This window comes from Dasypus novemcinctus, chromosome 25 (assembly GCF_030445035.2).
Source record: "Dasypus novemcinctus isolate mDasNov1 chromosome 25, mDasNov1.1.hap2, whole genome shotgun sequence".
Taxonomy (NCBI): domain Eukaryota; kingdom Metazoa; phylum Chordata; class Mammalia; order Cingulata; family Dasypodidae; genus Dasypus; species Dasypus novemcinctus.
This window is the reverse complement of record NC_080697.1, coordinates 21,267,665-21,282,972: the sequence shown is the minus strand read 5'-3', so window position 1 is coordinate 21,282,972 and position 15,308 is coordinate 21,267,665. Positions and strand designations below refer to the sequence as shown.

The following is a 15,308-nucleotide window of genomic DNA, read 5'->3' as shown; positions in this document are numbered from 1 at the left end:
TTCAAGTGCAGCTCCCCGAGTCCTACGTCAGACCTACTGAGTCAGGGCCCTCAGCGATATGTCCCTGGTGATTCACCCTCTGCCACAGTCTCATCGCTCAGTGTTCACCATCCTCCTTGGGTTGCCAAGTGTGCTCATGCCTGGGATTGAGCATCCCTAAACCAGCATTTCCTAAACTTGGTTGATGAGAAGATTTGCTTGGGGGTGGGAGAGAGGAGGTGCTTGTAAAACAAACAAACAAACAAACACCACCATCCCAGATTCCTAGTATAGCTATAGATCCCTCCCCAGGAGGGAGGGACCTGGGAATATGCAAATTAATCAAGCAACCCATTGATTCCTAAAATCAGTCAGGTTGGAGAATCAGCCCTGTCTGCTCCCAGCTGGGAGCCAGGAGCCCGTGTGGGCAGGCAGGAATGGCAGCCTCATCTGCATGTGTGGGTTGTTCAAGGTGGGTGGTTCTGAGTCAGACACCAATTAGGACTTCAAGTTTGGCCCTTAACGTTAACTGGTTTATTCCAGGGTTGGGGCTTTGCTGTATCCTGTCTCCTGGTATTACAAAGAAGAACCTATAATGCTTGAAGGTTTTATTTGGTTTTAATCACCACTTTATAATGAACTGTTCATGGATTGATAGCTGATACTAGCATCACCTTGGGTTCTCCTTGAGAATTTTTGCTTCTAGAAAGTGATCCAGCACCTCTGCTTCTGGTGTCAGAAGCCATTAAGTAAACAAATAGCTTTTCAAAGTCGCCAGGTTTTGTGAACACAGCCAATCCTGTCCCCTGCCAAAGGGAAAAAAATAAAATAAAGCTAGATAAATAATTTTAATCAAGACAATTTGTTTCTGAGGGTCTATATTTTCTTTCTGTCTTATCCACTGGTTTGTACTGCTTTGGGGCAACTGCACTAAAGTGAGAAGGAGGCTGGGTCTGCTCCAGCTGGATGGTTTTCACCTGGGAGCCCACTTTGAGGGTTCATGGCAATGAAGAGCAAAGAATTTGGGGAAATTATTTTTCTTTGTTTCTTACTATCTGGGGAAGCTTTATATGTGTGGGGAAAGTAGGTGGTTAAGGAACAGGTAGAGAGAATTGTTATTTTACAAATTTTCTTGGACATTTTGTTTTGTTTGCATCCAAGCTAGGTTAAGAGGGATGGCTAAAATTACAGCCAGGCTTTGGCCAGAATGAAGAGTAATTTCCTATTTGTAAATGTTGGGGGAAACTGAGAATTTCTTCCAAAGCAGGTTATGCAATCTCCTTCCAGAGCTGCCCCTGGAATAACCTAAGGACTGCTTCCAGGTATTAGAACAAAGGCAAGCAGGCACTGGGAGACCTATTCTGCCACTAGCTGGCCAGGGGTCCTTGTCGCCAGACACCCACCATCGCTCAGCTTCGTTTGCTTCATTTGTCAAGGGTATTTAAAAAGACTCACTTTGTGTAGCTCCTTGAATTTTTTCAGAGATTTACTGGAAAACTGTAGATAATTGTATTTTGAAGAAATAGAATGTTACCTGTAAGGACAGGATATAATTATCAGAAACTCTCGTCCCATCCCAGGGCTTGGTGTAGAAGCTGCTCTTTGGGAGGCACTTGGGAAGGAATTGCTCACCCTCTGATTGACAGACAGTCCCATGATTCCACATAGGAGTAGATGGAACATTCAGGAGCTTAATTTGTTTTTTTTTTCAATTGGGTATATTTGACACAAGTGGTTGTGATGGCAAGCAAAGTGTCTTAAAGTCTTTTTTACTTTAAAAGACATGGAAACCTTCAAAGAAGGAAGTTAATTCTAGCTTGGTTTGACGGCTGTTTTTTTTATTTTATTTATTTTTTGTCTTTTTTGTTTTTGTTTTTTGTTTTTACTTTCTCCAAGTATCAAAGCTAGGAAAAATGGTACTGAAATGGAACCAAATTCTATTCTTATTCAGAATCTCAAAGGTGGAGATGGCAGAGGTGAGCCAACAAAAATGGCCAAGAGATTCAGAGTTCTCTACTCCGAGGTGGTTCAAAAGGAAGGTTTATTTTACTTCCGTCATGTATTAAAATGACCTGATTTGCCCATATCTTGCAGAGGGCAGGATAAGTAGGTTGGCATTACTATTGCTGTTTTCCAGAGGAAGGAACAGGTCCATAGAAGCCAGGTCACAGAGCCAGGTAATGGGGTAGTCAGGGCTCAAGTGCCCATGTCCTCCTTCTAAGCTTCAGAAGGAGTGTGGTGAACCCTGGCTCCCAAGAGGGACCATACTATTTCCCCCATCCTGCTTTCCTTTTTCTTCCTCCTTCTTTATTGTTCTCCCTTCTTCTTTCCTCCAGTTTCACCCCATCAGGATTATCTATGGGCATTCACTTAACCCTCACTCCAGCTGCAAAGTATTACGCTCATGTGCTGGACACAGGGATGTCTGGAATAGCAGCATGGAGAACCTGGGCTTCTAGAAGAGGAGAATTCTACAGCGCTCTGATGAGGGGCCTCCCCCAAACCAGCAACGGCTGTGGATATAATCAAGCTGGCAAGGGTCAGAATTCTCCATAAAACTGAATTAGAATGCCGAGTGAATTAACTGTTTGCTCCTCTGCATGTGCAATGCATCTTTAATTACCTTTCATAAAAATGTCTGGATGGATTGATGGAACTTTATTTAAACTTCAGGTAGGCAGTATAACATATTCTGTTAATATCGGCTCAGAACACATTGACTTTATGGCAGCTCAACAGACTCTTTGATGTGGGGCTACTTAAAAATATATTACCTTTGAAAAAGATTTCCTTTGGAAGATGTAGTGGGTGCTTGGCAGCCTGTAAGCCGTCAACCAGATGATCAATCGACAAACATGCCGACGCTCATAATTCACTGCACACGCTCCCTGATAACGTGCAAAACACTGGTTTATTTTAGAAAAAGAACATACCTCTCAAAACCTTTTTCATTCACATCGTAGGGTTTATGAGGCAAATCTTGTCAAACATAAGCTCTTCACGACGAAAGAAAAATCTCTTTGGTCTCTCTGCCCTGTGTGTTCTACCAACATGGACTGGTTTAGGTTCTGAACTGAGTATATGATGTGAGGAAGGAAAATAGATGTTCCATATAGTTAAAAAAATGGCACAGACCCAGGCTACAGAGGGATGTTATATTTCACCTTGAAAATTGTATCTATATTTGCAGAAAGCTATCACTGTTCGGCCAGAATATTATATTTGCTTTTTTTCTCTGTGAATTTTTTTGGCGGCACCAGAAAATTGTGTTTTCCCTGGGGCAACACAATTGCTATATTCCTGCTGTGCTGGATATAGGATGGGGTTAAGCATGCATCTCCCTGCAGCTCTGGGGCCTTCATGAGTGTGGATGAGGAAGGCTGTGTCCCCCCACCCCGGAAGGGAGCTGGCACAAGGAAGAATATGTGCAGTATCGCAAATAGCTCTCCCGGGGTGGACCCTCCTTTCTTTATACTCAACATTCCTTCTTGGTTTCTATCTCCGTGATGAAAATGTACTGACTCAGGGGTCCTTGGTGGATTTTGGATCTAGAGGCTTAATTAATTTTTTAAAAAGGCGTAAAGACTGCTTTTCCTTTTCCCTTGAGTAAGGGAAGTGGGTTTGGTCTAGCAGGGACCAGGTTCTTGGGTGGAGATGGAAAGGGTGGGCAAGCATAGCTGTGGGATTGGGCTTGTATGGACGTGGGTTTGCAGACAGGTCCACGAGGAGTGAGACTGAATTGATGCCACAACATTGGCTGTGGAGGATTTCACTTTTCTTTTTTTTTTAAAGAAGATTTATTTTATTTATTTCTCTCCCCTTCCTGCCCCACCCCCATTGTCTGCTCTCAGTGTCTATTCACTGCGTGTTCTTCTGTGTCCGCTTGCGTTCTTGTCACACAGCACCGGGAAACTGTGTGACTTTTTTTGTTTGGCCATCTTGCTTTGTCAGCTCTCTGTGTGTGTGGTGCCACTCCTAGACAGGCTGTGCTTTTTTTGCATGGGGGGTTCTCCTTGTGGGGTGCACTCCTTGAGTGTGGGACTCCCCTACGCCAGGGACACCCCTGTGTGGCACGGCACTCCTTGCGCGCAGCAGCCCTGCATATGGGCCAGCTCACCACACGAGTCAGGAGACCCTGGAGATTGAAACCTGGACCCTCCATATGGCAGGCAGATGCTCTATCAGTTGAGCCACAACTGCTTCCCAGATTTCACTTCTTATGTACAAAGTCTAGTACGCAAGTAATTTGAGCTAAGTCCAATAGTTAGTATATAGCTCCTAAAGCATATCTAACCCACCCAGGCCCCTGCCAGCCCAGCAAGTGTCCACCTTTGACTTTTACTGCTTCCTGGCCCTTTGGTCTTGTCAACTCCTCCCATCTGCTCCTGGGGAAGCTGCTTTGGAATCCTCATAGCTCTGGGTCTCTGGTCAACACAACAGCTACACTAGTTCAGTGTCCCTGCTGCTGGGTGTGGAGGCAGCTGGGGCCTTTCGTTACATTGTATGGGGGCAGATGGCATGAGCCTATTGCTGTCCTGGTACACAGTAGATGCTTACGTGCTCAATAAATGCAAAGTCCTCCAGAACAGTGCTTACTGACTGGATGACCGGGATCCTGAAAGCGGTTGTATTCCTCCCCTGCCTCCTGCAGTGTAGGCAGGGTGAATGTTTCCTGCTGCTTACTAGCTTGGCTTGGAGTAGGGAGCAACATCTAATTCCAGGGAGCCTCCTGCTGTACATGCTTACAGGGGGTAGCAGTGGCACATTCCGGACTCTTCCAGGACATGTGCTTTGATGCTGGCCCCTCCATCAGGTGACCAGCTGCCTGGCTCCCAGCTGCCCACCTCCAGCTCTCACCACCACAGCTGGGTGAGCTCAGCCACCCCTACACACTGCTCTGCCCCAAAGTTGGAGGGTAAAGTCCTTAAAGGGAGGAGGCCTGAACTGGTGACTCAGCCCCCACTTCTTATGGATGAGCTGGCTCCTGATTATTATCCTGGTTCCATAACTAGACTTTTTTCATTCCTGTGGCTGTACCCTCATGTTGAATGCTGGATTCATCAAAAAGTGTCCTTGTCCCGTTTCCCTGTAGCTGGGGCTCTGCCTTGTTTCCTCCAACCATCTGGATTCCTGGTATGGTGCGTGGTCCACCTTCTGGCAGCTTCTCCCTGAAGCCACTGACTTGTGAGCTGGGTCTCTCCGTAGGGTTTGCCTCCAGCTTTCTCAGCTGGATGCTGGGGTGGCCAGAGGCTCACCGCCTTGGACCCACATTGCCCGCCTAACTCTTCAGGGAGAATGCGCAATCGAGACCCAGCACGGCTTGCTCTCATGCCCTTACCGCTGCCTCTGACCGGCTTGGGTGTGGCTCGGCTCCAGAACTGGTCCTGCCACTGCCTGAGCTTGGCTCAATGTTAAGTGCAGAAACATGAGCAAATGTGAGCCTTTGCCTGGGACGCACAGACATTTCACAATAGGGCAGGGGGTTGGGGCCTCTCTTAGTGGCCTGATCAGCTGTTCTTTGGGGTGAGTGACATGCCCCGTGACCCCATTTTAATAAGTAGACAAATCAAGGTGGGGTTCATTTTACTTGGAGTCATGGCCTGTCCCTGGGGAGGTAGCTGTAGTCTCAGAACCAAGTTTAACATAATCCTGAGCCTACCATCTGTTTCAAAAAAGAAAGGATTTGAGATGTATAATTTTCCCAAACTTAAAAAAAAAAATCAGCTTTGCAGCAGATCTTGAAGCTGCCCCTTAGCTGCACCCCGTGGGTGAGAATTCTTTTGACAACACACTCAGCAGCACTGAATCACCCAATTACTGCAAATTCTTTTCTAAATAGAAAGCACTCCACAGCCTCCGATGGAAAAATGCCAAGATCCACCACAATCGCAATAGCTAGCTCAAGCAGAAGCAGGTTCTTTGGCACAAAGGACGTTCTTCACTTTCATTCCAACTTCAGCAGAAGTTCTGAGAATGAAGCTGGTGCAGGGGCTTAGTGGGGAGATGGGCACGTTGGTGCCTGGGCCCTCCCCAGGCTGTCCTCCCGGGCTCGAGCGCCCACGGGAGCAGAGAATGGGCCGCCTTGTTCGGGAGGCTCGGTTGTGCCCACGCGTCCTGAGAAGCATGTGGTTTTGTAGGCAGCGCACCCTGAGGTGGCGAGGTGGCAGGGCAGGGGTCCTGAGCTGGGAACTTGGAAGTTTAGGGTGCTGGAGCAGAGCTTGGGAAGCAGGAGGGGAGGACTAGGTGGGTGGGGCTGCGTGTCTTAATTCCAGTTCAGCCTTCTTATCTCTAGAGCTTTTCTAAACAAATCTCTTAATTGATGGGGGCTTCAATGCTGCCGCTTAATCTCTTAAAAATAACAACAACAAGAAGAAAGCTTCCCTCCCCCCAATTGTTCAACTGTGAATACTTCACAGGCGAGTGATCAAGTAGTCATAGGTAATGAAATACAGTGAAAAAGTATGTAATCTGAAACCAGACACACCTGGTCGCATTTTTGCTCTGCTCTCCTAAATGTGTGAAGTTGGTCAAAACACCTGCCTGCCCCAGCCTTGGTTTTCTGATCTACAAAACGGGAGAGTGATATCTACCTCACTCCTTGTTGCGAGTAGAATATTGAATGACGCCAACAGGTAAAGCACCTGGTCCCTCAAGCAGGCAACAGATAGGTGCCCCCCCCCACGTTCATCGATAGCCAGCACTTGGAGCAGGGGTTCTTAACAAGAGGTCAATGAGCTTGAATTGAAATTCAAAAAAAGCACTATCCTTGTGGGGACGTGTTGGTGTGCGGGTGTGATGTATTTATTAAATAATACACAATATCACTTGGACTTAGCAAGCGGTCCGTGGGTTTCACCTGACCGGCGAAGGGGTCCGTGGAACCCAAAAGGAGAAGAACCCCTGACTTGGAGGATTACAGAGTGTCAGGCTAACCTTTGAACCCCAAGGCAAACCAGGAACTAGGACTGAAGACGATGATGGTTTAAAAGGCCAGTCTCAGCTGACCCTCCGGGCAGCGCCCCTGCCAAGACCTGCCGGGACGGGACGCCTCAGCAGGGGCTGGGCTGGTCCATCCTCTGAGAAGGGGGCCTGGACGCTTGGCTGTCTTGCCTTCTGGGGTGCCTGGCAGCAGCAGGACGCTGTCCCACAGCCAGTCAGGTCCCCTCCTCCTGCCGGGGCTGGGCCTGGCCGGCGCTGGCCTCCCGCTGCAGCCCGCGGCCTCGCACGCAGAGTTCGGGGGGAAAGGCCCTCCCACTGCCACCCTTCAGGCCAGGCGTCCAGGGGCTGCTCCAGGGCGCGGTGTCCTTTCTGGGGCTCCCCTCACTGCTGCTGCCAAGAGAAGGGACAGTTGCTGGTGAAGCCCCCCTCCGCTGCCCCCCCCGCCCCCCTCCCTCCTAACCCTGGCTGTGGGAACCAGCTTTGGCCTGGCCGCGCCGGCCTGGCCGTGGGAACCGGGCCCAGGCTTGCTTGGGCTGACAGGTTGAGTCCTGCTCTTTTCCCTGATGCCTGGCATCCTGCCGCTCTGAACAAAGCGACTCCCTCAGGAGCTCTGGGAGCAGGGCCTCTATTTTGCTTTTGTTTTCAAAGCACTTCTTGTTTAACAAAGGGCTGGGCTTAGTTGAATTAAAACAACAACAACCCAGAAACTGCTTCACCCACTTGTCTCGCTTTTCCTGAACACGGTTGAATGGCAACTGCTTGGCACAGCCCAGACCCACCAGGTGGCTAGAACAGAAGCTTCCCAGCCGTTGAGCCCCACGTGACAACACCTAGCAGGCTTTGAAGGCGGGGTGGGAGGCTCACCCACAAACGACTTTTGGGACAGACTTTTGGAAGCAGGGTGGACGGTGGTCCCATGCATGCAGCTAGCCTAGCCCAGGGTGGGCCAGCTCCAAGAGCCAGCCTTGGTCCTGTGCTGGCAGGCTGACCTCGTGGTGACAGGGTGGGAGTCAGAGTCTGGCGGCCTGAGTTCGATCATGTGACCTTTTTTTTGTCCATGAAGATCTGAACATACCCATCTCATAGGCTACTCAGGGGTGTCGTTATCAGTTGAAACAGGTGATGCTCTGAGCACCCTAACTAGCCCGTAACAAATGCTCAGCAAATACTTGGCTGTCACTCTGGTGCTACTTTGTAGAGTGAATGGAAAATCACACCTGGAAAGGACCCTTGGGAACACCCAACCATACTGTGGGAGGGCACCTGATTTGGGGGTCTTGGTCAGAGCCCCAGGCTCAGCTGCCTCGGGTCCCTCTCTGTGCACTTGACAGCCTCTTCCTGCCTCTTCATGAGCTTCACTAAGCAGTGTGCTCAGCTTTGTGTGGCGAGGCTTCCCTGGGACCCCAGACAGTGGACAGGTTTGCAGTCTGGGCCAGGCAAAGGTGTGTAAGCTGTGCGTCTAGGGGAGACAGGCTGGGCCCTTGAAGGCACAAACGTCCTGCACCCCAGAGACTCGTATCTCAACTAGGGGATTCAACACATAAATAACAGCTGAAGCTCAGTAACAGAGCTGCCTGGGTAAGCCCCAAAGGACTGATTTGTAAGCCCTAGGGCCCCAAGATTGGGGTTGAGGGGCGGGAATATAAGCATTGTCCTTTCTCTAAAAAGGGGGCTCATGCCCAACTGGGTTGACTAGCAGGGTGTCAAGGCTGGCTGCAGCACTGCAGGTGTAGCTCAGTGGTTGAGCATGTATGAGGTCCCCGGTTTCAATCCCCAGTACCTCCAAAAAAACAAAAAAAAAAAAAGGAAGAAGAAAGGAAAAGGCTGGGTGTGCCCCCTCCTAGTTTCTGGCTCTCTGGCACTGGCTTGTTGCATGATCTTGGGAAACAATGCTCACTTCCCTGGTGGTGTTTCCCTATAAGCAGGCTGGCAGGAAAAGTGACTGCCATCTGCACAGTGGCCAGTGGTGGGGTTCCCTGGCTGCTAGTGTGCTGCTGCTCTCAGATGCCAACTTCACACCTGGGTGGTCTGGCGAGTGGCATTCTCCCATCCCATGCTCACCCCTTGGACTGGCTTAGAGGGTGGGCCTCTCAGGGAGCAGAGGATCCGGAGTCAGTCATCAGGTGACCTTCAGTGCCTGACCTTGGGAAGGCTCCTGTTCGGGCATCATCCTCTTTCTTTCAAAGCCACAAGCCTCCCTCCTCCCCTCCCAGCATTGAGATCAGGACATAAAACAACCTTTTAGGCTGCAGTATTCCAAGGAGAAGCCTGAGAGAAGGGCATTATTTTCTTCTTGAACAATTTTATGTTACTTTCTTATTGCTCCTGCTGTTTTAAAATGTTAGTGTTTTTAATTAATGCCATTTTATTGTCCCTGTTCTCTCAAGCTCTTCCCCTGAAGGGCACCGTTTTAGAAATCTAATAACTGAATAAGTGGCTGGTATGAAGAATAATGCATTAACGTTTATAGAGGTTCTTAGATTAAAGCTACTGTGCTATAGGAAGCTCATTTTAGATTTAAGAAAAGAGCAGCATTACATTAAGATTCTTGCAAAAATTATCAATATTTCATTTCTTTCAAGTGGCTTGCAAGGTCATATAATTATAATAACGCACAACTTTCCTGAGATGGTACCTTCCTGTAAAATTGGCAGGCAAGTATTTTGTAAGAAATTACCATTTATGCCTCGACAGGATGTGAAGTCTGCAACGTGTATCACTGTGGCAGAAATTAACTTCTGATTTACGCAAGGGCAATGCAAAGGTAGCACGTTGGTTGAGTTTTGTCTGATCTGATGTCAAGACACATTGATAAAATTCCTTTCTAATATGCCTCAAATTTATGGTTTTGTTCCCCAAGCCAGAATTCTGGAAAAGGCACACTTTTTCATGTGTTCTGTAAACAAAACAAAACCAAAAGCCAACATTGAGCTTATGAGTCATTCTTCCAAAGGCTTGGGCAGCAGCTGACCTTGGACTCCTGCATCCATGCAGCCGCATGCCCAGGCCTATCTGCCTGGCAGGGCCAGTGACATACAAGTAAGTCATTTTCCCTGGTGAGGAAAGGGGCAGTCAAGCCTGCCATCGGAGGCTCAGTGCTTGTAGGCTCTTGTTCTGCTCTGTAACCTCTCAATGGGGAGGCAGACATCAGGCCAGGTCCTTGGGGGGGAGGGGGGGAGGGATGGGGAAGCCACACTCTTCCATTCCAGACCTTCTGGACCAGCCATCCTCAAGCCTTGGTCTGGGGGCCACTGGTTATCCCTGAGATTCTTTCACGGGGTCTGTGAGGTCAGAACTTTATAATAATGCCACTAATTAATTTGCTCTTTCCACTTTCATTCTCTCATGGGTGTAGAGTGGAGTTTTCCAGAGTCTATGTGCTGTGTGATATCACCACAGATTGCCTGCAGAAGCAGAAATGAGAAGCCACCTATCTTCCATGAGGCCAGACAATAAAGGGATTTGCAAGAGTGGAAGGCAATGCCACTCTTCCCATGAAAATATTTTGTTTGGGAGAATATAGTTACTTTTTCATACAAATATATTGCTTATGTTAATGGGTTTTTTTTTCTTTTAAGATCAATTAATAGATATTTTAAACATTTCTCAATTTTAAATTCTAATATGGTAAAAATTAATAGACATAACCCACAAAAACAAAAGCTCCTTTGAATTCTCAATAATTTTTAAGAGTTTATAGAGGTCCTGGGACCAAAAAGTTTGAGAGCCTCTATCCTAGATGCTCATCTACTGCAGTCAACCAGAATCAATAGAAATCAGGTTGCTGGGCCAACCATAGGGCAAGTTCACTTCACCTTTGCAGACAGGGAAACTGCCTGTAACCTATGGGGGGTGGGGCTGGGCTGGATTGACTGGATGGCTTTGAACTTCATTTTTAATGCGGAAGTAACTCTTTGCAATGGAAACTTTCTCTAAAGCACCCAAATGTGTAGCAGGTAAGAGCAAGCTGCTCGAGGTTGAAACTGGGGAGACTGGAACTCCATTCCTGTATTCCAACTGCCTCATTTCTTGGAGCTCAGTCTAAAAGCCAGCAACCCTGATGGCCCTCTGCTCTTCTCTAGCCTAAGTGACCGAGAGGCAGAGGCTGGGGTCCCCCTTACCTGCTCTGGCCGAGTCGGGCTGCACTAGCGGTGCTGGGGCCGGGTAGCCGGGGCTGGATGCCTGGCCGGCGGTCAGGAGCTGTCCCTCTGACGAAAGGCTGAGGTTGGAGGGCACACAGGACCGGCCTCCTCTGTGAATCGCCCTTCAGTCGTGGCCGAGAGCTGCTCCTCCAGCCTCCCTCAGGGGTCCCAGGAGGGCCCCCAGCCCCTGATGGCAGTGACTGTGCGGTCAGTGGGTGGGCTGTTGAGGACAGTGTCCTGGCTTCAAACAGAGAGGCGGTGGCTGGGCAGAATATGGAATGCGTATTCCCAGGCACTTTGGCGGGATCTGCCCCACCATCTTCAGAATCACTCCTTTCCTTGTGCCCCTGGGAAGGGGACTCTGGGGGAGAAGGGGAGGGACCTGAGGAAGGGGAACTTGACTCTCCGTGCTGAGCAGGTGGGCTTTCCAGGGGAGGGCTGGGCAGCTTGGGCTGGGGCTGTGGGGAAGTCTGTCTCTTTGGCGTTGGTGGAATCAGCACCCTGGGGCTCACCAGGGGGCTTGGGGCTCCAGGGCTGAGTGGTGGGCTGGGAGACCTGTGCACAGCAGGGTGATCGGGCTGGGCTGGCCTGTGAGAGGGTAGGCTTGGGTGCCCCTTCTCCATTCGGGGCACCCAGTGTGCCCTCGTGGGAGAGGCCTTCCTGGCCGCCGGGGGGCTGCTCTCTGGGCTCAGCCTCGGGGTCTCAGGAGAGTGCAGCCCTCGTGCCGGTCTGGCCAGGCTGGGTTCCAAGGTCCTGTTATGCCCGGATGTGTGGCTGGGGTGCTGCAAGGGTAGTGCCTCCCGGGGAAGTGTGCAGGGGCTTGTGGCCTTCTCCGCTTGGGCCCCACTCTGAGCCCCACCCTCCACCTCCACATTGTGGCCGACCGCTGGTGGGGGACTCGGGTCCAGGGCAAGCTTTCCGGGGTTGCAGCTGCTCTTGCCACTCGTTGACCCCGTTCTGTGGGGCCTGGGAGTGCTGGCAGGGCCCTTGCTGGGCAGCAGGTCGAGGGGCCTCACAGAGGCTCTCAGCTTTGGGGAAGCCCACGTCCTCCCGGCGGGGCCCACCCTGGCCAGCCCCGGCAGGCTGGTGCCTTCAGAGCCCCTCCCTTCTGGCTGGCTGCTTTCTCCGGGCTCCAGAGAAGTGAATGACTTGTCCATCAGGACTTCCAGAGGTGGAGGAGGCAGGTGCTCTGGGTCCTCCCCCATTGCACAGGTGACGTCCTCACTCTCAGAAGCATCCGCAGGGAGCAGAGGAGGAAGACTAGGTGCTGAGGACCTGGAGTCTGTGCCCGCTGCTGGAGAAACGCGGGGCTTAGGATACCAAGGGGCAAGCCCCCTGTAGATGGGAAATCTGGGAGGTGTGCTGGGCACCCCCCACTTCCTGAGGCAGGAACTTGCCCCTGAGTCCTTGGCATCCCCCGGTGTCTTCAGACTCTCAGGGGCACTGAAAGTTTCAATCAGTTTCTTGACTGATGTCCTGGTGGGATGACCCCCGACGCCCCAGGCCTTGGCCCCAAGAGCCTCACTGTCCTTCTCATCAGATGAGAGAGAATTTGGAAGCTTCTCCACGTTCCCCTGCCAAGGCTGTGCACCCTCGGGAAAGGGCCTGCACTTCTGCAGAATGCTCTTGCCATGACTCGGCAAAATGCTGAAGTTCTGGGTGAGGGCCGCCTTCAGCTTGCCGCGGGGGTTGCTGGGGGCGGCCCTGCAGCTGTCGGCCCACAGGGATCCTGCCCTGGGCCTCGGGACCCCCGCCTGGCCGGGCGCCGGCCGTTGGGCACCCGGGCGGCCAAGCACCTCCAGCCTCTGGCTGAGGTCTCCCTGGACCCGCCGCAGCTCCTGGAGCATGGGGGCCCCCGCGGGGCTCTTGAGACGAGCCTCCGACAGGGACCTCCTCTGCTTCACAGGGGCCCTTCTGCTCTCGCTGACCACGCTCGGTCCTGGTGGGACCGTCGTCCTCCTTTCCTCCTCCTCGGCCCAGTCTTCGTGCCCACAGGGCCCAGGGACAAATTTGATCCTTTCACTGATGGCTTCCTTCATTCTCTGAATCATTTCCTGGGCCTGGGGACTCCTAAGGTGCCCGGAATGTGGCCAAAATGTGCTTTCCCGGCCAGCAGGTGAAGACCGGGGCCTTGGAAGTGGCACTTCTTTCTGCTGTGTGCACAGGCCCCTGCTGCCAACGTCCTCCTCCTCCGGGCTGCTGTCCTCTTGCTCATGGAGGGGTGCCACGTTCAGCAGCCTGGAGCCTTCAGAAGGGCTTGCTGCCACGGTGGCCCCGCCCCCACGGGAGTCACTCGCAGGGCTCTGGAACGGTCCCAAAGGTCCGGGAAGGGTATTCTCTGTGCCAGTGTTGGAGGGGCTAAGACTCCCTGCTTGCCCCCGTGATGCTCGCTGAGCCTCTGCAGGGGGCCTTGACAGTAGGCAGTCCTGGGGCCTGTCCGAACCCAGCCAGAATGGCCCTTGCTGCCCACTGTGTCCTGACGGCCAGGCCTCCCCATGGGGTGAAACCCTCAGCTTCCATTCTGCCGGCTCCGCTGTGGAGTCCCAGCTGGCTTGCTTGCCCAGCTGGTCCACAGACCGCACAGATTCATTGTCGGCACCGATGCCACTGTCTTCAGAGAACAAAGGCAGGTCCTGTGCCTCAGTGTCACTGTGGCCGCTCGCCAAGCTCTCCAGTTGCCCCAGGGCCCTTCGGAGGCACTCATCCATGCTCTGCTTCATCTTCAGCTTTTTATCCAAGTGGCTTGCAGCGGAGTGGAGGTAGCTGCAGGAACCCTCCAGAAAGCTGCAGGAGAGCGAGGCCACCGCACCCCTGAGCGCCTGTAGCTTGCCGACCGTGTACCACAGGAGCTGTTGCAGGAGATCCGGCTGCTCCTGGGGCTCTCCTTGCCTCAACGGCCACACCAGGTCTGCCCTAACTTCCCGGAGGAGTCCCTCTCCGTCGGTGGCGATGTCCCCCAAAAGCTGGTTGATCTCGTCAAAGCACAGCAGCAGGAAGCTGACCACAGGCTGCAGCAGCTCCTGCGTCTGGGTGGCCTGGTGCACGACACACAGGACCGCTTCGTACCTGGAGAGGCTGGAGTGCAGGTAGGTGTACGTGCGGAGGTGGGCCTGTACCAGGGGCGCAGGAAAGTCCACCTTGCCTGCAGGCTCATGAGCAGGAAGGACGGGTTGGCAGACATGGCCCTGCTGGCTCAACCTGTGGCATTTCGGCTTCTCTTCCCCTTTGGAGGTCTCTTGGGTATTACTTTTCTCATTCTCTTCCCCAGAAGGGGCTGCTCCTTCTGACCCATGGGAGTTCTGTGTCTTAAACAGAACGTCCTGAGCCATGTGCCCTTGTGGTTTGGTCAGCTGGGACAGGGAGGTTTCGGTTTCCAGCATCCGTCCTTCCATTTCTCTCCTTTTGCCTGAAGGGGCATCTCCCATGAGCTGATGGAGACCTGCAGTGATGGCTTGGTTCCACCTGCTACTCGGCTGCTCCTCTGCCAGCCTCTGTCCCTGGAGCAGGTCTCCACCAGAGTCACAGCGGGTGGAGCTTTTAACCAGCAAAGCGAGGGAGCATCTCCCACTGGCCCCCTGATGCCCTGGAAGAACCACTTTGGGCCTTTTCAAGAACCGAATGCCACTCTTTGTGACACTGTTGACGATGTCACTGTGGGAAGGGGTACACCCCATGGTTTCAGCTGGCAGTCATCTTCCACCCACGGCCTTAACGGTTTTCAGAGACCCTTATTTGAAATAGAAACAAAAGAGTCTTACTAACCCATCCAGGCAGTTTCCAGACCGGAATCCTTGGAAGCCCATGGCGCCATGTCCTGAACTTGAGACCAAGCTGCCTCTGCTTCCTTGGCCCCGCTGGGAAGAAGTAGCGGTGCCTGCCGGCCTCCTGTCTTCCTCGGTTTTGGGTCCTTTGCTGCTAGCGAAGGGTAGGGAAACGCTAAAGGTCCCTGGTCTTGGGGATTATGGAGGCTGTTTTGCTCGTCCTGACAGATGTGGTTGCAAGTGGGGCTCTAAGCCTATTAGGCTAATCACGCTCGCACCCGTCAGCACTCGGTGTGTTCTAATATAGAACTTCTCAGCAGCTGCTATATTGGGAAGCGGATTATTTTCGCACGTGCTTGTGCTTTTCATTCTGTTCGGATGCCTGCCATGTGAAGCCTAATTGCAAAACGGCTCTGGAAGAGAGACCCTCCGTGGAAGAGAAGCGGAAGCTCGCCACTTACAGACCCTGGCAGGGCAGAAGTGACCT

At 52.0% G+C, this 15,308-nt stretch overlaps 1 protein-coding gene across 2 annotated transcripts; it reads right to left on the bottom strand.

The window, feature by feature from the left end:
* Window positions 1-2,871: 2,871 nt before the first annotated feature.
* PCARE (photoreceptor cilium actin regulator) lies at window positions 2,872-15,062 on the bottom strand. Of its 2 annotated transcripts, none has more exons than XM_004452340.2 (2): window positions 11,040-15,062; window positions 2,872-7,308 (listed from the first exon to the last, which is right to left on the bottom strand). In XM_004452340.2, the coding sequence occupies exons 1-2, from the start codon at window positions 14,732-14,734 to the stop codon at window positions 7,134-7,136; spliced, it is 3,870 nt and encodes a 1,289-aa protein (XP_004452397.1). In that variant the 5' UTR covers window positions 14,735-15,062; the 3' UTR covers window positions 2,872-7,133. The 2 variants fall into 2 exon arrangements, with proteins under 2 accessions (XP_004452397.1, XP_058143781.1); XM_058287798.2 differs by having other exon boundaries at window positions 2,872-7,305; window positions 11,040-15,054.
* Between the last annotated feature and the right edge of the window lie 246 nt (window positions 15,063-15,308).

What these genes read in the sequence shown, in the direction of transcription:
- PCARE (XM_004452340.2), bottom strand. Translation starts at nt 14,734, where the DNA reads ATGGGGTGTACCCCTTCCCACAGTGACATCGTCAACAGTGTCACAAAG. An exon ending in GCCCGACTCGGCCAGAGCAG is followed by an intron (nt 7,309 to 11,039) that starts GTAAGGGGGACC and finishes TTCTCTTGGCAG; the next exon opens with CAGCAGTGAGGGGAGCCCCA.